Here is a 20772-nt window from a genome sequence, read left to right as displayed (position 1 = left end):
AGTATGTCCGCAGTCTCTGATTGTCTCCTGCAGTATGTCCGCAGTCTCTGATTGTCTCCTGCAGTATGTCCGCTGTCTTTGATTGTCTCCTGCAGTATGTCGCCAGTCTCTGATTGTCTCCTGCAGTATGTCCGCAGTCTCTGATTGTCTCCTGCAGTATGTCCGCAGTCTCTGATTGTCTCCTGCAGTATGTCCGCAGTCTCTGATTGTCTCCTGCAGTATGTCCGCTGTCTTTGATTGTCTCCTGCAGTATGTCGCCAGTCTCTGATTGTCTCCTGCAGTATGTCCGCAGTCTCTGATTGTCTCTTGTAGTATGTCCCCAGTCTTTGGTAATCTCCTGCAGTATGTCCGCAGTCTCTGATTGTCTCCTGCAGTATGTCTGCAGTCTCTGAGCCTCTCCTGTAATATGTCTGCACTCTCTGACACTCTCCTGTAGTATGTGTATTAATGTGCCCCTTTACTTGCTCCAGTGCTCAGTGAGAGGTAATGATGTGCATTAACCTGTAGCAACCAATCAGCGAACAGTAGTGATCTGCTTTAATCTCTAGTAGCCAACCAGTAAGTGGTAATGATGTGCATTAACCTCTAGCAACCAATCGGCAAGCAGAAATTATGTGTTGTAACCTCTAGCAACCAGCCAGCGAGCAGTAAGGATAGGCTGTAACCTCTGGCAAACAATTGCAATCAGTGCGTGATCTGCTGCAGTAAACAGATTTTGAGTCTACCTGCTATTTTTTGTATGCCTCAGAATGGAGGGGGGGCCCCAAGAAAATGTTTGCCCAGGGCCCAATCCAAATTAAAGACTGCCCTGGGGGCAATGTCTCACTGCCTGTGATTAGCGCAGCGCTGCACCCACTTCCTGGTGGGCTCTGCACGTGTTCCATGCGAACACGCCTGAGCTCATCCCTACTCTCCATCATAATGTATCAGTTTACTTTTATGAGACAAGCCACTTAATACTGATAGGGGTTGTTAAAATGATTAACTTTTATTTATTCATGTAAAACCTTTATACCAAAAGGACTGACAATGCTGCCGTTAGCTGTGCCTCCTGTGCTCATTCATCCACAGTTGTGTCTCACTAATACAGGAAGTGTGTTACTGGCCAGATCACCATGTGAAAAAGACAAAGAAGAGAAAATTGATGAAGGACTTGTTATTTTGCCTTGAATTTGCAAAGAGTCAGGTTATAGCTGAAGTTTAAAGCCCCTTTCACATGGCCATTCCAATCAGGTCTGCCTCTCAGTTTTTCAGGCAGACCTAAATGGAAGGGTTATTCATCCCTATGGACTGGTGGGTATAAAAAGACACAAGTCTACCTCCGGATCAGATCAGGCACAGAAAAAATATATGGTACGGTTAGGTGGAAAGGATTGAGGGTAGCAATGTGTAACGCTCGATTCACACCTATGCATTTTTAGACTGTGCGTTTCCCAAGCTGGTTCTCTTTCAGGCTGGATTCACACCTATGCATTTTAAGTGCTTTTTGCATTTTGCAGATTTGCACTACAGAACGTGTTCCATAGGAAACCATGGTAAATGGACTGTAGTGCAAATCTGCAAAATGCAAAAAGCACTAAGGCTGGATTCACACCTATGCAGTTTTAGTGCTTTTTGCATTTTGCAGATTTGCACTACAGTCCATTTAACATGGTTTCCTATGGAACACGATCAGTAGCACAAATCTGCAAAATGCAAAAAGCATTAAAAATGCATAGGTGTGAATCCAGCCTAAAACTGCATAGGTGTGAATGCAGCCTAAATGGACAGCAGAGTCCGTTAAGGCCTGATTCACACCTATGCTGGTTTCAGTTTGCATTTTGCTGGTGAATTTTGCATTTTTCAATACATGCTTTTCACCCATTGAAGCTGGATTCACAACTATGCATTTTTTGTCCTTTTTGCATTTTGCAGATTTGCACTACAGAACATGTTCCATAGGAAACCATGGTAAATAGACTGTAGTGCAAATCTGCAAAATGCAAGAAGCACTAAAAATACATAGGTGTGAATCCAGCCTGAAGTCCATTGAAGTCTTTGGAACCAAAAAACAGAAAAAAGTCCCTGTCCCTTTCCATAAAATGCACAGATGTGAACTGCATCCATAGGAAACCATGCTAAATGGACAGTACTGTGTTTCTGCAAAAAAATGCATAGGTGTGAACCAGTCCTTAGCCTCCGATCCCACCAAATCTGACTTTGAAATTGTGCAACTTCACTTGAAATCTCACAATTTCAAAGCCATATATCAACGCGACTTTAGGTATGACTTGGCTGACATTTTTGTGACATCATGCACAGATGTCTATGTAAGCCACACCTGAAATCACCAAAAACAGTGCAGGAATTTCTTTTTCAAATCCGCGTGGCACCGCAAAGTCGGCATTGCACTGTTTTGAAAAGTTCCATTGCCGACAATAGAATGCAACTTGTCATGCGATTTGGACCTGTGAAATTGCATGACAAGTCGCACTAGTGTGACAATGTGCTTCCTCCCAGCCTCCCATAGAGCAGATTGAGCTGTGTCCGTGTCCACTCTACTGAGAGGACATGGAAGAGTCATCCTCATTTTCTGCTCTAATCAGCAAGGGATCAACTCACAGATCCCCTGCTGATCGCAATGGAATCTGCCCTGTGTGAAAGGGGCCTTAGTATGGCAATTTTTACATAGTTACATTGATTCAGCTTGAACCAATATAAGTATGTATGTGACATAGCTGTTAAATTCCCATGGGAGCTGGAAGTAACTGTAGTAGCAACCACTACTACAGTGATCTCCAACAGCTTCTGCATCCCATGCGATGAGTGTGTTCTGGTGCATTGTGAACACAGGAGACCAATTGCTCAGTACAGGCCCCATTCAGGGAACACTTTGCATTTTCACCAAAAATTCAAAGCATTCTGAGTGGACAACGTGGAAGGGTGGGGTGGTGACATCACAATTTCCATCTCGTCCAATCAGAGGACGATTTGCATTAATTGCATAAATGCAAAGTGTTCTCTGAATGGCTGACCCCCTGTGTTCACAATGCAGTGGGGGTTGCCACTTGCCACAGGACCTGGAAGCTAATAGCGATCACTGTAATAGTGGTGCCTACTATGGTAATTTCCAGCTTCCACGGGTACTCCACAGGTATGGTATATAAACATTTATATATAAAAATTGCCATCACTAAAATTGCCATCACTAAACTTCAGCTGTATGTTCAGAACAGATATAAAAGCAAATAAATGCAGCTCTGTATTCATTAATACATAATTGTATGTATTTTTAAAGCAGTATAATGCCCCGTACACACGATCGGATTTTCCGGCAACAAGTGTTGGATGTGAGCTTGTTGTCGGAAAGTCTGACCGTGTGTATACTCCATAGAACATTTGTTGTCAGAATTTCCGGCAACAAATGTTTGAGAGCAGGTTCTCAAATTTTCCGACAACAAAACTTGTTGTCGGAAATTCCAATCATGTGTACACAATTCCGACGTACAAAAGTCCACGCATGCTTGGAATCAAGCAGAAGAGCCGCACTGGCTATTGATCTTGGCTCGTCGTATGTGTTGTACGTCACCGCGTTCTTGACGTTCGGAATTTCCGACAACATTTGTGTGACCATGTGTATGCAAGACAAGTTTGAGCCAACATCCTTTGGGAAAAAAATCCATGGTTTTGTTGTTGGAAATTACTATTGTGTGTACAGAGCATTAGAATGTGAATTTGACCTAGTATCAGCTGCTTGCAGTCCTTGGGCTGAGATATGGGCTTGAGAAGCAGCACAAGGAGCCAATCAGTTCATGTGCTGACAAAAAGCATACCGATAAGAAGAGAAACCAACATGACAGAGAGATGAATTCATCACTGTGCTGCTTCTCCTTTCACTCTCCTGCCACAGGTTAAGGCCTGTACGCACGATCTGATTTTTTGACAACAAACATGCAAATTAGCTGTTTTAAGGCAACATCCGACCGTGTGTACGCTTCATCGGACAAACATTTTTGGTTTTCATTGGACTTTTGTTGGCTGTGCGAACGGACAAACTGTCCAGCAACAAAAGTCCAATGGAGCAAAGTCCGATCGTGTGTACAGAAAACCATAGGACTTTTGTACAAAGTACAAACACGCATGCTCAGAACCAATGCAAAAGATCAGACAACAATACAGAAGTTGACCAAAGGTGGCGGTAAAGAGCAGAAAACCACGTCATTTGGTGAAAGTTGGCTGAAAAAGTCCTGCTGGGTGTATGCAATACAAGTTCTCGGCCGACGCCCTTTGTACAAAAATCCATGAGAAAGTTTGTACAAAGTCTGATCGTGTGCTTTAGGGTGAACTCAGGGTGACCTGTGCTCAGGCTAGGTTCACACTAATGCGGTGTGGGAAACCCTGTGATCCATGCGCATTTCCTGCACCGCATTTAAATCGCACTGCCCTTGCGATCTGCTGTGAGTGTCAGTGCAACCTAAACAACACCCCAAACGCAGTGCGTTTGCCCACATGGGATCGCATGGTACAAAACACACTAGTTGCAGCGTGGTTCCAAAATTGCTGCTGCATGACTTTGGTACAATACAGTGCAAAATGAATGAGCTCAAGTCACAATGCCCTGAATCGCATCAAGTTAATAAGAATGCGGTGCGGTTCCTGTGCAATTCACAGATGGTTCATAGTGTGAACTGAGGATCAGAGGAAGTGGTTTAAATAATGCTGACCATTAAAAATATAATACCAATAACAATACAACCTACTATTATCATAAAAAATGTCACTACTGGTAAACTCAGATATAGATTAGCGTTGCTCTGATGTGTATCTTACTAATACTGAGGACTGCTGAGAAATTTCCTGTCTATGGAGAAAAATTAACTGTTTGCTAAACTGGCACAGAACACCTCATAATGTCTTATGCCCTGTACACACGGTCGGACATTCCGACGACAAAATCCGTCTGATTTTTTCCGACAGATTTTGGCCCAAACTTGTCTTGCATACACACGGTCACACAAAGTTGCCAGAAAATCTGATCGTTCAGAACGAGGTGACGTACAACATGTACAACGGGACTATAAAGAGGTCAGTAGCCAATTGTCTTGTGCTGTAATTTATTCTGAGCATGCGTAGCACTTTGTGCATCGGAATTGACTACACACAATCAGAATTTAAACAATCAGATTTTGTTGTCGGAAAATTTTAGATCTAGATCTCAAACTTTGTGTGTCGGAAATTCAGATGGAGCCCACACACCATCGTAATTTCCAACAACACAATCCGATTGCACATTTTCCATCCGAAAGGCCGACGGTGTGTACAGGGCATAAGGACTCTGAAGTGTCAGTTATTACATGGATGGCCTGACGGTTGCAAGTGATGCAAAGAAATTAAATTGCTGTAAAAATTTAACACCTGACCTCCTAAATTAGCCTCATGCCAAACACATAAGGCATATCTGTGGCAGCAAGAAAGGTGGGCTTTAATGCCCCTTACATATACATTGATGGCGACATGAGGTTGTGTTTTGACAGAGTGCTCACAGCACACTGACTGAGCTGTCACTGACAGCTCTTGGTCACTGCTTCTCATTGAGGACCCAGTGGGAATGACTAAAGATCACATGACCACTGTGAGAGACAATCATAGCCGTCACACAATATAGAAGCAACGCCACCTCCTGGGCACTAAATTCAACTTAAAGGTCTGCCCGGTGGCAGCAATAAGGGGTTCATCTTTCGCTGCAAGAAACCTGGAGCCTGTGATTGCGGACCACCTTCTAAAAATACTAGTTGCCTGGCTGCTTCTCTCTTCAGTACTTTCTGAAACACTGTCCCAGAACAAGCAAGCCACACGAAAAGTCAAAATCTGCAAACTATTATTTCTAGATGCTGGCAAAGTACTAACACCGGATCAAAACAAGGGCCAAAAAGCTATATTTTCCATTGCTTCTCAGTACAAGTAACCTATAATACATTTCACTGAGTCTCTGTAGCATCTATGTGATGATCATGCCATATTTTAAGTACATATGTGTCCACGGCAACATGAGGTTGTCTGCTGGGGAATGCACTAACTGAGCACGCCCAGTACACTGAATATGCCCAGTACACTGACCAAGACCTCAGTCACGACATGTATTTGGTAACTAGCAGGACAGGCTCTGATCATTTGACCACTGTGAGGGCCAAACACAGCGGTCATATGTGATATAGAAGCCATGCCGCCTCCTGAGCATTCAAGCCCACTTAAAGATCCACCAGGAGGCGGTGTTATGGGGTTAAGCTAGTATTAGCACAGTGGCTACATGGGTAGCATTTCCACCTAGGAGCACTAGGGACGTCCGCTCAAATCCCAACCATGGAACTACCTGCCTGGAGTTTGCATGTCCTCCCTTTGCCTCCCACACTCCTAAGGTATGCTGGCATGTTAATTGGCCCTAGTATGGCTGTGAATGTCAGTTAGGGGACTTAAAGAGAAACTGCAGTCTGCTCACATAATTTGTAATAAAAAACATCTTTGTCATTCTGAAGCTTCCCTCCAACCACTTTGCATATTATTTCATATATTTGTACTTGCCAAATACAATGCAGAAATCTCCCCCCATTGAGTCTGGCTGCATCCATTATAACTGTGGGCAGCTAAAGCTGCTGCCTGTTCACTTCCTGGATTAACGCAGAAAAACAGAAGCACAACTCCAGCTCTGCAGCTCTCATTGGCCCTCTTATGACTCACCCCCTCCCTTCCTGGAAAACTCTCACAATGAGAGAGAAAGCTATGCATGATGACATAAGCCTAGGCCTAGCCTATCATTCCAAACCAGCAGGCTGAATAGAAAAAAAAAATGGAGGTGCTTGGGAGGAGCATACAGCAATCTCCCCACTAAGCTATTGTGTCCCGCCCCCCTGCCGGAACACACTGGTCCGCCTTTGCAGCCACTGGCTGATCGAATGCCAAGTCGATGCTTTTCTTTACCAGCACGCCCGTTTGACAGTAGGCAGATGTTCAACTAGCTTTTGTCGGACAGGCTGCTGTACATATGGGCTGAATGTCAGCCGGTTTCTGTTCAAACCGGGACCAATGTGAATGCAGTATGTTAAAAGGCTGGCCATTGGCTAGCCTGTATTTGTAGGAGGAGTCGGGGCCTTATAATCCCCCTTCCTCCTCTGCATACTCGTCAGCTAGCGTTTCCGGGTTCCTTCCCACCCGTTCCCCATTTATTTTGCCATTTTACATACTTAGGGTATGCCCTCTTAAAAGCATACTCTCACGGGCGACCATGGCACACCTCAGGTCGCCATGGTTGGGGTTACGTCTCCTCCAGTATCCAGACTCTGACTACAATATATATATATATATATATATATATATATATATATATATATATATATATATATATATATATATATATGTGTGTGTGTGTGGGTGTGTATATATATATATATATATATATATATATATATATATATATATTTTACTGTGTAAATTGATTGATGGTACCTTTATTTAATAAATAAATCCTGATAAAGATCTGAAGTCAGTCATTGCAGACCACCCTGCCAGTTGTCTGATTGCTTCTTTCTTCTGTTCTTTTTGATTTATTATTGTCCCGGAACAAGTATATATATATGTGTGTGTATGTATATATATATATATATATATATATATATATATATATATATATATATATATATATTACTGTGTAAATTGATGGTACCTTTAATTAATAAATAAATCCTGCTAGAGATCTGAAGCCTGTCATTGCAGACCACCCTGCCAGTTGTCCTTTCTTCTGTTCTTTCTGATTTATTGTCCCGGAACAAGCATGCAACAAGTAAAGTCAAAACTTCTAATCTGCAAACATTTTCTGGCAAAATACTAAGAACACTGGATCAAAAAAAGGGCCAAAAAAAAATAACTACATTTTACAGTACAAGTAGCCTATAAAAAAATGATATATCGTCCATGGCAGATTATAAATACATATAGGGCATCTACCAAATTAAAGTGTTTCATTTCCTGAAAAAAAATAATGGGAAATATCTATGATAGTAGCAAATATTTTTTTAAACAGTGAACCAGTACTTAAACTATATTTGGTGTAGTTTCATAGATTGTAATGACCCCTGAACATGAAGGGGTTAACAGTTAAATATCTGGTATCATTATATGTATAATGATTATGCATACAATGACAGAGAAATATGGGACTTTCTGAATAGACAAAAAAACTTTTTTTTTTTTTTTTTTTTTTTTTACTTTTGAGACCCAAAAGTGTACTTGTTACTTACCAAAAACTGTCCTTGCTGGAACCGACTCTCTGTTTAACCAGAATGACACTTGGGATAAAATGACCGTCATTATACAAGGCAGGTAGGTCTGGATAACAAAATAACCGATTTTTCTTTTCAAGTGAAAATGTGCTGTCATGACAGTGTATTCTCCTAAAATAAAAACACAATAAAAAAAAAATCAGAAGCTGTCATTTGATTTCCATGATGAATAAAATACACTGGGCACACAATCCACTGCACATATGAAAAGAAACAAATGAGAAGGCACGACGTAGAAAAGTGATTACAGCCCGGCTGAGAGCCTTGATGAGGTTTAGAAAATCCATTGAGGACTGATGCTTTCCCGTACAAAATCGGATTTCTGTATTTTACTAATCCCTGGTTACAATCTGTGTCCTGCTCTTTGTGATCCATCGTGCAGGCAGAATCCTTCCTACCCAGCTGTACTAGATGTGGCTTTACTGCACTTGGGAAAGCCTTCCCGATCTGTCCACCGGGAACAACCAGACACGCGTGGACCACACACTGGCACTGGTGGAGGAGACACTGACACGGGTGGAGGAGACACTGACACGAGTGGAGGAGATACTGCTACTGACACAGGTGGAGGAGACACTGACACAGGTGGAGGAGATACTGCTACGGGTGGAGGAGAAACACTGCCACTGGTGGATGAGATACTGCCACTGGTGGAGGAGACACACTGCCACAGGTGGAGGATATACTGCTACTGACACGGGTGGAGGAGAAACACTGCCACAGGTGGAGGATATACTGCTACTGACACGGGTGGAGGAGAAACACTGCCACAGGTGGAGGATATACTGCTACTGACACGGGTGGAGGTCACATTGCCACAGGTGGAGGAGATCCTGCCACTGACACGGGTGGAACAGGAACACTGCCACTGACTGTGCTGATCCTGAACTGTTCTGCTGGGACTTCCCGTGGACATGCCTTGCTGTGTAGCCTTCCTCCTCCCTCTTCTCATACTAAAAGTGACCGGAGAATTACCATTTATTGCCGACAATAACGCTGCCATGATGGTTAACTGGTAAAGTTCCACTATTCTTATTTCTACCATGTTGTAGAACCTTAGTAGTGCTGTGATTGGCATCCCTTGTCTCTAATCACCTCTAACTTGGGCATCTCTAAGTGTATGGAAGGCTTGGATCCGATGTGACTTTTTAAGGCTTTTGGTTTGTCAGCAAATATAATTCTGTGTGTTCACTGGTTGTTTCTGTATGGGGAGCCTTTGTGTAGGTCAGGGGTCTCCAAACTTTCTAGCAAAGGGACCGTTTTCTGTCCTTTAAGCTTTAGGGGGGGTTGAACTCTGACCAGTGGGAATAGAAAATTCCCTGGCATCACTACCATATCATTGGTTTTAATGATAGAAATTGTTGATATAAATGAGGAGAATAATACCCCATTGATGGTGTTGGTAGGGGGAATGGTGCCCCATCATACAGTAGGTGTTAGTTGCTGGAATGATGCCCCAAGGGCCAGATAAAGGCAAGCAAAGGGCCACATCCAGCCCTCTGGCTGCAGTTTGGAGACCATTTGTGTAGTTAATTTAAAGCAACCTTTCTCAACTAGAGTTCCTCCAGAGGTTACTTGGGGTTCCTAGAGAAATTCTGCCTCTTAGGCCTCCTCCATGCTATGCGCAATCTCTGGTGTTTTTCCACAATGGATAAACGACAGTCACCTCAAAACTGTGCAGAAAACAATTGTTTTCTATGTGTCCCTGTTCACACCAATATGCAGGTCTTTTTACAGCTCAGTGGAAGGACACGCATGTCATTGCACTGCAACGCAACATGCTGCTGTGAAGAGATGTGAATGAAGTGTCTGTGTATGCACTTTTTAAAGTGAACCTGTTGACGACCACATAACGCATAAATGTGGCACCAAGAAAGGTAAGCGTTGACTCCCAGCCACTGCTCATCGACTCAGTCAAGGTTTCTGATCGGACACCAATGGGACGTGCTCCCTAGTATTTGATCGCTGTCAGGGCCAATCGCAGCAGACACATGATGCAGAAGCCATGCGTTAAAGGGTTAACGGGTGTCAAAGGGTAACACAAAACAAAAAAAACAAGTAAACATTGCAGTGAGGAATTATTAGCAGGGGTTCATTGAAACCAGAAAGTTTTTTAAAGAGTTTTCCAATGTTAAAAAGGTCTAGAAGCCTGATTTAAAGTTTATGTGTAACCTTTCAAACCTTTTTTTTTGGTTTTAAAGGACTTTTTTTTTTCTTTTTGCTGTCTGTGTACCATTGGGAAAGTTTCCTACACTTTCTGTCTTGGAGATGCAACTGGAAGCTCACCTCTTGCCGACCAGCCACCGTAATTTTACTGCGGCTGGTTGGCACAATCCCATGAGCCATACGCCGGCTCATGGGATCTGGATAGCAGTGGGGGTGCCAATGCTCGCGATCGCTGGCCCACGAGCGATTGCGGGCACAAAGGGCCCACAATCTGTCACTTCCTCTAGGCCATTCCCCTCCCCCTACAGTTAGAAACACACATAGGGAACACAGTTAACTCCTTGAACACCCCCTAGTGTTAACCCCTTCCCTGCCAGTGACAGGGACAGGAGTTTTACAGTATTCAGTACATTTTTATAGCACTGATCGCTGTATAAATGCCACTGGTCCCAAAAATGTGTCAAAAGTGTCCGATGTGTCCGCCATAATGTCGCAATCCGGATAAAAATCGCACATCACCGTCATTACTAGTAAAAAAATATTAATAATTGAAATGCTATAAATCTATCCCCTATTTTGTAAACACTATAACTTTTGCGCAAACCAATCAATATACGCTTTTTGCCATTTTTTTTTTTACCAAAAATATGTAAAAGAATACATATTGGCCTAAACTGAGAAAAAACTATATATATTTTTTTAAAAAAAAATTAGGATATTTATTATAGCAAAAAGTACAAAATATTGAATTTTTTCAAAATTGACACTGTTTTTTTGTTTATAGCGCAAAAAATTAAGACCGCAGAGGTGATCAAATACCACCAAAAGAAAGCTCTATTTATGGGAAAAAAATGATGTCAATTTTGTTTGGGTGCAACATCGCAAGACCGTGCAATTGTCAGTTAAAGCGACGCAGTGCCGAATCGCAAAAAATGGCCCGGTCATTCAGCAGCCAAATCTTCTGAGGCTGAAGTGGTTAAAGGACAGAAATCTCCCAAAGTGAAGTGAAATTTCTTCTCAGACTTGATTCACACCTATGCAGTTTTAGTGCTTTTTGCATTTTGCAGATTTGCACTACAGTCCATTCACCATGGTTTCCTATGGAACACGTTCTGTAGTACAAATCTGCAAAATGCAAAAAGCACTAAAAATGCATAGGTGTGAATCCAGCCTTATGCCACGTACAAACAAACGTTTTTTTTTTTTCCGTCAGAATAAACTCTGACGGTCTTTCCAACAGAGTTCAACTGAAACGGACTTGCCTACACATGATCACACCAAAGTCTATTTGTTTAGGACTAGAAAAAGGAAGTTCAATAACCAGTAGCCAATAGCATACAGCTACTGGCTACTGGCTATTGAACTTCCTTTTTATAGCATACAGATGAACAGTTTTCCCTATAGGAATTGATTCCGTCTGAAATATTTAAAACATGTTCTATTTCTAGGTCCGTCAGAATTTTTGAAAACAAAAGTCCGATGAAGCCCACACACGATCGGAATATCCGATGAAATGATTCCGTTGGACCTTTTCTGCCGGAAAGTCTGGTCGTGTGTACGCGGTATAAGGCTACATTCACACTTGGGTGACTTGTCATGTGACTTTGGACATGTCAGATTGCATCCCTTTCTTTTCGATGGCACCCATTCAGATCAGTGAGACTTAAAGTCGCAGTGATTTAAAAAAAGTGTCTGCACGACTTTAGTGCGACTAGGTCCAGAGATTGTAAAGTCGGATCAAAGTCGCACTTAAAGTTGCACCAAAGCTGCCCTCCAAAGCCAAACTGAACATTGGTGCTCTAGTGTGAATGGAGTCTTAAATATTTCATATCCCTTCACTCCTTTTGTAGTGACAATGGTCGTCAGTACAAAAAGATAAATGAATCTCACTAATGGGGACACAGACAGCATTACAAAACTTGACAGATGGTCTAACTATTTCTTTCCCACTCAATTGAACAAAAAAAATAAGTTTTACCTTGTGATACACTTTAAAGTCCAACTCCGGAAAACTTGAAAATGATCTTTTGCAGTAGGGATCACACTGCAATGGCTAATCGATCATTTAGTCTAGGGAAGAGTAAAAGCGCTGCTACCTACCTGATCCTCCACTCCCTCATTAGGCTGCACTCCCCCATGCTCCACAGAGTGGACTGTCGCTTGGCGTCATCATGTCCAATGCATTGGCCATGACGATGTCACAATCGTAGCCCGCTGGAGCGTAGGGGGGGAAGACTCTGCATGGACCAGTCTATCAGCACAGAGAAGCGGGGGATCAGGTAAGTAAAATTAGTTTAAGGAGTTCTTTAGACCTAATTGAGCAATTAATCCTTGCAACGTGGGGGCAACTCCACTACAGAGGATAATTTTCAAGTGTCCCAGAGTTGGGCTTTTGAAAGTTCAGCAGCCTGTTGCAGTACGGTGCTGTGATGGCTGCCATTGGAGCATGCGTTCATCCCAGCTGACCAGAGCTTGCCATCTTATTATATAAGAAAGTAGCGTCTGTGTGACCTGGAGACACGTGATGTCAGGAATCCCCCACTCCTCCTTCTCCCCCCCTGACACAGATCAGCCAAGGGAAGCACAGAGCTAGCACAGCAGCAGGCTTTTAAGAGGCGAGCAGCACGTGTCCCATGTGGATTAAACCTTTCTTTCCTCTAATGCTTACACATCTGGCAGCTCTGATTGTACTCAGCCATAGGGAGCCCCACCGTCTTCTAAGCCACATGCGTGTCTGAGACCATGCTGATAGGTGCATTGTGTATTTGACATTGACCCTGCTTGTACCTCTGACAATGCAGGGGGGTTATTTTCGTGGAAAGCACTGACCATTCTTTTTTTTTTTTCTTGTAAAATTTGTTTATTGATTTTTAACAATTAGTATACATAAGTACATATGGTGGCAGCAAAAGAAAAGATCACATATAATATTGAGTTGTAGTTCCAACATAAACTACTAAAAAACTATTTTAGCATGGATCTAACTACTCAAAAGATTGCGTCATACATTGCATTGTATAAGAGAGGATAAAACCAACTTAGACCAGGTTCATATAAGGTGACCTCAGATTAAAAAAAAAAAAAAAGGTCTTAACCACTTACGGACCACCCGCCGTAAAACTACATTTGTTTGAAGAGGAATATCGTTGTTATAGCAGCAGCTAGCTGCCATAACCCAGGTATCTCCTTCTTCAGTGGGCGGTCCGCTACAAAATAAAAGTGGTCCCTGCTGCGGATTCGCCGCAAGATCACTTTTATCGGTGGCGGGAGAGGAGCCCCCCCTCCTGTGCCCTCCGCCGCTTACCAGAGCTGTTGGCAGTGGCGGAGGCGATTGCGTCCTGCTGTAGGCTCAGTATGGAGACGAGTGAGGGGAAGATGGCCCCCACCCATCTCCATACTATCGCTGGGCGAAAGCGACCTCAAAACGTCACTTCCACCCATAGCTCTTAAAGGGCCAATTTTTTTAAACAATTTTTTTTGTTTAAAATCTGTTTTGTTTTTTTATTGCATTTTAGTCTAAATATGAGATCTGAGGAATTTTTGACCTCAGATCTCATATTGAAGAGGATCTGCCATGTTTTTTTTCTATTACAGGGGATGTTTACATTCCTTGTAATAGGAATAAAAGTGACTATTTTTTTATTATTAAACAGTGTAGAAATAAAAGGTAAAATAAATAATAATAATAAATAATTTTAAACGCTCCCCGTTCCATCGAGCTCGCGTGCAGAAGCAAATGCATACGTGAGTAGCGCCCACATATGAAAACGGTGTTTAAAACACGCATGTGAGGTATCGCCACGATCGGTAGAGCAAGAGCAATAATTCTAGACCTAGACCTCCTCTGTAACGCAAAACATGCAACCTGTAGAATTATGGTCTATGGAGATTTTTAAGGGTAAACGTTTGTCCCCATTCCACAAGCGGGCGCAATTTTGAAGCATGACATGTTGGGTATCAATTTACTTGGTGTAACATTATCTTTTACAATATAAAAAAAATCGGGCTAATTTTACTGCTGTCTTATTTTATTATTCAAAAAAGTGATTTTTTTCCAACAAAAAAGCGCGCTTGTAAGACCACTGTGCAAATATGGTGTGAAAAAAAGTATTGCAACGACCGCCATTTTATTCTCTAGGGTGTTAGAAAAAAAAAAAACAATATATAATGTTTAGAGGTTTTAAGTAATTTTCTAGCAAAAAAACAAAACTGTTTTAAACATGTAAACACCAAAATCTCAAAACGAGGCTGGTCCTTAAGTGGTTAATTATTATCAAGAGTATAGTTTAAAAAAAGAAAAAAGAAAAAATTTATTATAGAACCTAAAATCTTATAGTACATATTGGAATTATGTACAATTGGTATAATGATAGCACTGACCATTCTTGATGGGTTTCTAATAGTAGCTATGGTAACCCTGGGATTAAGCCACATGATCAGCAGCTTGTATGATGGATCACATGGCTTGTAGGCTCAGTGAATTACACGTGGGTGCAATTATCCTGGTCTGAGCACTGCCATCCTCATGTCATGGTGCCTTGTGTTGTTTGTCAGACTTGTATTGCTAAGGAATTTATGTTTTGAAAACATTTTTACTTATTATGAAAAGGTAGCCAGGTCTTATTGCTTTGGGTGTAGAAACTCTTTCCTGTTTTTATTGCTGTCTGTTAATGCCAACTATGAATTTAAAGGGAATCTCCCAAAAATTAAGAAATAGCTAACCTCTTCAGCCTCATACACACGATTGGATTGTGGGGCCAACAAAACCTTGGAATTTTGTCCAAAGTTTGGGCGTTGGCCCAAACTTGTCTTGCATACAAATGCCAAGGAATTGTTGGCCAACAATCACGAATGTAGTGACGTACTACGTTGTTTTCAGCTCTTTAGCACCACCCTTTGGGCTCCTTCTGCTAATTTTGTGTTAGTAGAAGTGTTGATTCGCACTTTTCATTTCGCACTTTTCAGTTCATTTCTGAACGGCCATTCGTAAACCAGCTATATTGCGGAATCGGAGGAGATAACGTGTTATTTATTATTGGCCTTGGAGTTATTCCTTTGAGATTATTTTTTTTTGGTTGAATAATGATTTGATTTAGTATGTTTTCTATATTTTTAGATGCATAGAATGCACTTTTTGGTTAGGTTCTATTGGCAGACAGCATGTCTAATTTTATTTGTTTTCTTTTTTTAATGCACAATAAAAATATTGTGTAGAATAATACTTGGCTTTGTGTTTGACTTCAAATGACAGTTAGACCCCTTTCACACCACACCGCTGATAGCGTCGGCGGTAAAACGCTGCTATTTTTAGCGGAGTTTTACCGCCGGATTTGCGGCGCATTTCGGCCGCTAGCGGGGCGCTTTTACCCCCCGCTAGTGGCCGCGAAAGGGTTAAAACCGCCGGCAATACGCCGCAATAGCGGCGTTTTGCCGGCGGCATTACAGCGCTGCCCCATTGATTTCAATGGGGAGCAGCGGTGGAGGAGCGGTAAACACACCGCTCCTTCACCGCTCCAAAGAAGCTGCTGGCAGGACTTTTTTCTGACGTCCTGCCAGCGCACCGCTGTAGTGTGAAAGCCCTCGGGGCTTTCACACTGCACACAATGGTGCAGCTTCTTTAGGGCGGATTGCAGGCGCTATTTCTAACGCTATAGCGCCTGCAAAACGCCCTGGTGTGAAAGGGGTCTTTGGGAGTAGGCAGTTACTTTAAAAAAAATACAATGTAAAATTAACTAATTAAGGGACACCACAGCTGTATTTTTGTTCTTAAAAACTACGGGATAATTGTGCTGTGGTAACTTGCCCAAATAAAAAAAAAAAAAACAGAATAATATTATTCTTGATATCACTAGAAAAAAAAACCTTTTGAAAATTTGTTTGCAATAACTCCATCAGTATCACCAGCAAAGCAGATTCATTATTAAGGCCCCATTCACACCTGAGCATATGTTTTCAGTCAGAAAATTGTGCGATTTTGCAGCATTTTTTACCACAATTTTTTAGCTTTTTTACCTAATTTTGGTGCGATTTTGTGCAGGGCAAAAGGTCACCAATGTAAAAAGAAGAAAAATGCCCAAATCTGCCCGATTCAAGCGACAAAAAAGGGTCCAGAACTTGTCTGAGCTTCAGGCATTGGGCTTCAGGGACTTGGAGTGGAGATGTGAACCATCTCCATTGAGAATAATAGATTTTTTCCCCTCCACCATTTTGTAGCTTCAGGCTTCAAGCTCCAAAACACTCAGGTGTGAATGGGGCGTAAAGAAGAAGAGAATGTGTGCTGCATTTCAACATTTCATAATTTGCTGCGTCATGAATGTTATTCTCCATGCGTGTTTGTACTTTGGACTTCTGTGTGACGGGCTTGTGTACACACGCTCGGAAAATCAGACAATAGACATTTGTCCGTGGAAAATTTTAAAACCTGCCATCCAACATTTTTCCATGGAAAATCCGACAACAATTGTCCGATGGAGCTTACAAACGGTCAGATTTTCCACCAACAGCCTCTCATCACACATTTGCAGTTGGAAAATCCGATTGTGTGTACGGGGCTTTACAGTCCCCATTGGTAGATTTCCCTTTATCTCCTGTTCCAGTGTCAACGGTCAACAGTGTAATCTTCCTTCACTTTTTGTCTTGTTAACAAGAGTCAGTAGTGGGATTTTGTGACAATCTCTCTCCTCTCTACAGAAAACATAATAATGGCTTGAGATTACGTTGCGGTTAATTGTAATGATAGCCAGAATCTCATTAATATGAACAATGATATTCACTCCACCATTTCTAAAGATTCAATATACTTCTGGGGAAGCAGACTTGTTCTGGGAAATGCATCCAAATAATTACCTTCCTCCTACTGTCATTTGATCATTGGCATATTTTAGAAGGAAGAACTATTGCTCTGATTGGAATATATTAGCTGGATAGAAGAGGGATAAAGGGTAGTACCATATGGGTGTATATTTTATTTTAATATTGTATAACAGTAGGAGTATCACTGCTTTTATTTTTTGATTGTATACAATAAATTGTGAAAATTATTTTATATTTGACTATGAAGGTCTGTGATACATTAAGGCCTCTTTCACATCTGGGGGAATGGTGGTAAAAACAGCCACTCAGCTAAAGGCTAAAGGTTGTTTGCCCTCCCCTAAACAAAAAACCACCAGCCAACCACTGGCGGCTATGTCAAATTTAACGTGACATGCCGACTTGACTGGCAGCACTGCCTGTCAAACGCGACCGTTCGGGTAATTCACATGGGCACACCAATTAGTACACCAGCATAAAGGGCCATTTTCACTTGCCCAGGATACACAGATGTTTTGTGTAGCCCCATACAGGCAACCTTTTGGAATCGATGACAGGCGGCTGCACGGACCTGTGCAACCTGGAGTGTACATCTGTGCAGGTTCTATGCATGGAGCCTGAGCTTCTGTGCATCTTATAAGGGTGAAGACAGCCCTTTGCGTGGGTGTACACATCGGAACACCTGTGTGAATGAGGCCTTCATGTCAATGGAGATGCACCGCAACCAAGAACCAAATGCTTGGCTCATGGTTGAAGTACATTAGCCACGTTATTAGCCACAGCTAGAGAACTGATGGTGTGTTATCCTGCTTAGTGTGGTCAGTTTTTAATAGGAACGCAGAGGGACTGGCAGGAACACCAGGGATTTCACACAAAGGAAGCAATACACAGAGAACTTTCTCATACAAGTACATGGTATATCAGGCACATATCAGGAATATAATATGTTGGGGTAATAAACGCCTTAAATAGCATTAGGCAGAAAAAAAGGCATTCAGGAGGGGGCAGAATAACCTTCTGAACTCCTGACAGTGGCACTCTGAAAAGCGGTTTACCACAGATCTCTTTTCATAGTGTTAGCTAGAGTGAAGCTAGTGTTATAGTCCTATGTGATATTCCCTAATTTTCTATATTGGCAATTTTGTTCAGCCTTCTATGGTAGTCTAATGCCTTGTACACACGACCAGACTTTCTGGCAGACTAGGTCCGACAGAATCAGTCTGTCGGAATCAGTTCGTCGGACAATCTGATTGTGTGTGGGCTAATCCGATAATTTTTCGTAAAAAAAAATCAGACGGACCTAGAAATAGAACATGTTTCAAATCTGTACGATGGACTCAATTCCTATCGGGAAAACCATGCGTCTGTATGCTGGTCCGACGGACCAAATACGACACAAGGGCAGCTATTGGCTACTGGCTACTGAACTTCCTTTTTTAGTCCCGTCTTTTGAGCATTTTTGCAGTGCTTTTTGCGGTGCTTGTTGCGTTTTTGGACACGTGTTTTTACCGCGATTTTGCCGCGTTTTGCGTTTTTTTTTTACACAGTGGTTGCTTAGCAACCAGCTATATACAGTGAAAAAAAATGGAAAAAAAACGCAAAACGCAAATTGTGGTAAAAACGCGGTAAAGCGCGGTACTTGCGTTTTTGATGCGGGTCCATTGACTTCTATTACATGCAAAACGCTGCATTTTGCATGAAAAAAAGTCCCTGACCCTTTCCAAAAACGCAGAGGCACAAAAATGCATTGATGTGAACATGTTGCATAGGAACCCATGTTAAAAAATTTCCCTGCATTTCTGCAAAATGCTAAATGCATATAAAAACGCATTAGTGTTTAAAGCCTAAGGGATGAATTTCTTGCCTGAATTTGGACCTGAAATGGAGACAAGGGTGCATAGGACCCTGGTGAAATCCGCTACACGGCCGCCGCCCAAGTTTTGTGAACCAGCTCCATTAAAAGCCGGGCACATATTCTTGTCACTCTCCTGTCATGCGAATTGGATGCAGGGAAAGCCGCATCCAGTTTGCACTAGTGTGAACTCAGCCTGATACCCCCTGCCCAGCACCTTTCCTAGGTTCCCTTGTTAAAGGCTTTGTGCAAGGAACAAGCTTATAAAGGGCTGAGAACTCTCTCCCTGTCCCTATTTGGCAGTCCTTATCCAATCGCCAAATACCAGTGTTGTTTCATGCTCTTCTATACCCAGTAGTACAGGGGGAGTTTTTGATGGGAGAGGGAAAAAAGGTGAGTATATGCTACTGGTGTGGAAGGGAGTGGGATCAAAACTAGGGTTGCACCAAACCAATACTGGGTATTTTCACAAGTACTCGTGCTTGAAAAAATGCTCTGATACCCAAAACCGATACCTTTGCAGTGTGATATGTCATAGTGATTTCAGCCTGGGTTCAAACAGGAGTGGTGCGGGAAGCCGCATGTGATTCGGACAGGAATCACACCGCATTCATGTTCAAATCGCATTCGGCTCAAATTGCACCACAAAAGTATCAGTTCTCGGTATCGACGAGTACTTGACCAAAAGTATCGGTACTCGCGGTTGCTGGTGAACAGTATCGGTGCAACTCTAATCAAAACTATGATTTGATTTGAACAGCACCTAATATAAGGTCTTCTCTACGCTTTATGATCTCCATGTTCTAAAAAACAAAAGAGGACACTGTATTATGTAGTAACAAATTGTTGCAAGAATGAATATGCAAATAATTATCAAATAGTCATCCCTCTGGTAACTGCTGCTTCAAGAGCTTCTAGGAACATTTTATGATCATTTCCATGTTCCTTGGCCCATGGGGATTAGGATCCTGTTGTGTCAGCACACTCCTGGTAGCTTATTCAGTTGGGAAACAATGGCATATCATATGCATATTAATCATTTCAAATATGTTGCTGGAAGTATGTGATGTATATGTGTATACTCTGTAGGGGAGATTTCCTAAAACTGGAGCACTCAGAACTGAATGCAGTTGTGCATGGTAGCCAATCAAATTTAACTTGTTCAATTAATCTTTGACAATAAAATCTGGAAGCTGATTGGTTTATATACAGAGCTTGCACTCTCCACTTTTAGTAAATCTCCCTCTGTTTTAAAGAGTATGCTATCCCAACATTTCATATACTTGATATATGTCTGTAGTACTATGTACTTGTGTTAAAAAAAAATAGTTTTCTCTTTGCATTGCTTTGTTTGTGTGAAATGCCTGGTGTTCCCACCAGTTCTCTGCTTTCCTGTTTCAAACTGACCACACTAGACATGAGAGCACATCCATCTCAGCATGGTCGGCTGTGCTGGGGGAACAACATGCCTGTCATTCAATGATCAGATTCTGATGTCACACCCCGCTTAGCCATGACACACACATCCTTTCACTGGGGAGATCAGTGTGATGCTGTTTCTCCACCCCTACCTATCCGAGCTCCTTATGTGGCTGAGAACAGAGGGTATGTGATCATTTAAAAAAAAGAAGG

General features: G+C 42.1%; 2 protein-coding genes across 2 annotated transcripts in view; one reads left to right on the top strand and one right to left on the bottom strand.

Moving 5' to 3' along the window:
- Positions 1-20772, bottom strand: part of GABRA5 (gamma-aminobutyric acid type A receptor subunit alpha5) — a 344050-nt gene that overhangs the window by 101031 nt on the left and 222247 nt on the right. The window contains exon 8 of the mRNA XM_077482775.1: positions 8271-8423. Coding sequence (XP_077338901.1) covers positions 8271-8423 — 153 coding nt within the window. The remainder of the gene's footprint in view (positions 1-8270; positions 8424-20772) is intronic.
- GABRB3 (gamma-aminobutyric acid type A receptor subunit beta3) overlaps positions 8559-20772 on the top strand; it is a 540236-nt gene continuing 528022 nt past the window's right edge. The window contains exon 1 of the mRNA XM_077482772.1: positions 8559-9327. Within this exon, the coding sequence (XP_077338898.1) occupies positions 9227-9327 (101 nt within the window). The 5' untranslated portion in view covers positions 8559-9226. The remainder of the gene's footprint in view (positions 9328-20772) is intronic.

This window comes from Lithobates pipiens, unplaced genomic scaffold (genome assembly GCF_037356315.1).
Source record: "Lithobates pipiens isolate NorthernLeopardFrog02 unplaced genomic scaffold, aLitPip1_a1.2 Scaffold_16, whole genome shotgun sequence".
Lineage (NCBI taxonomy): Eukaryota > Metazoa > Chordata > Amphibia > Anura > Ranidae > Lithobates > Lithobates pipiens.
Note: the sequence above shows the minus strand (reverse complement) of the source record. Positions and strands in the feature narration are given on the sequence as shown.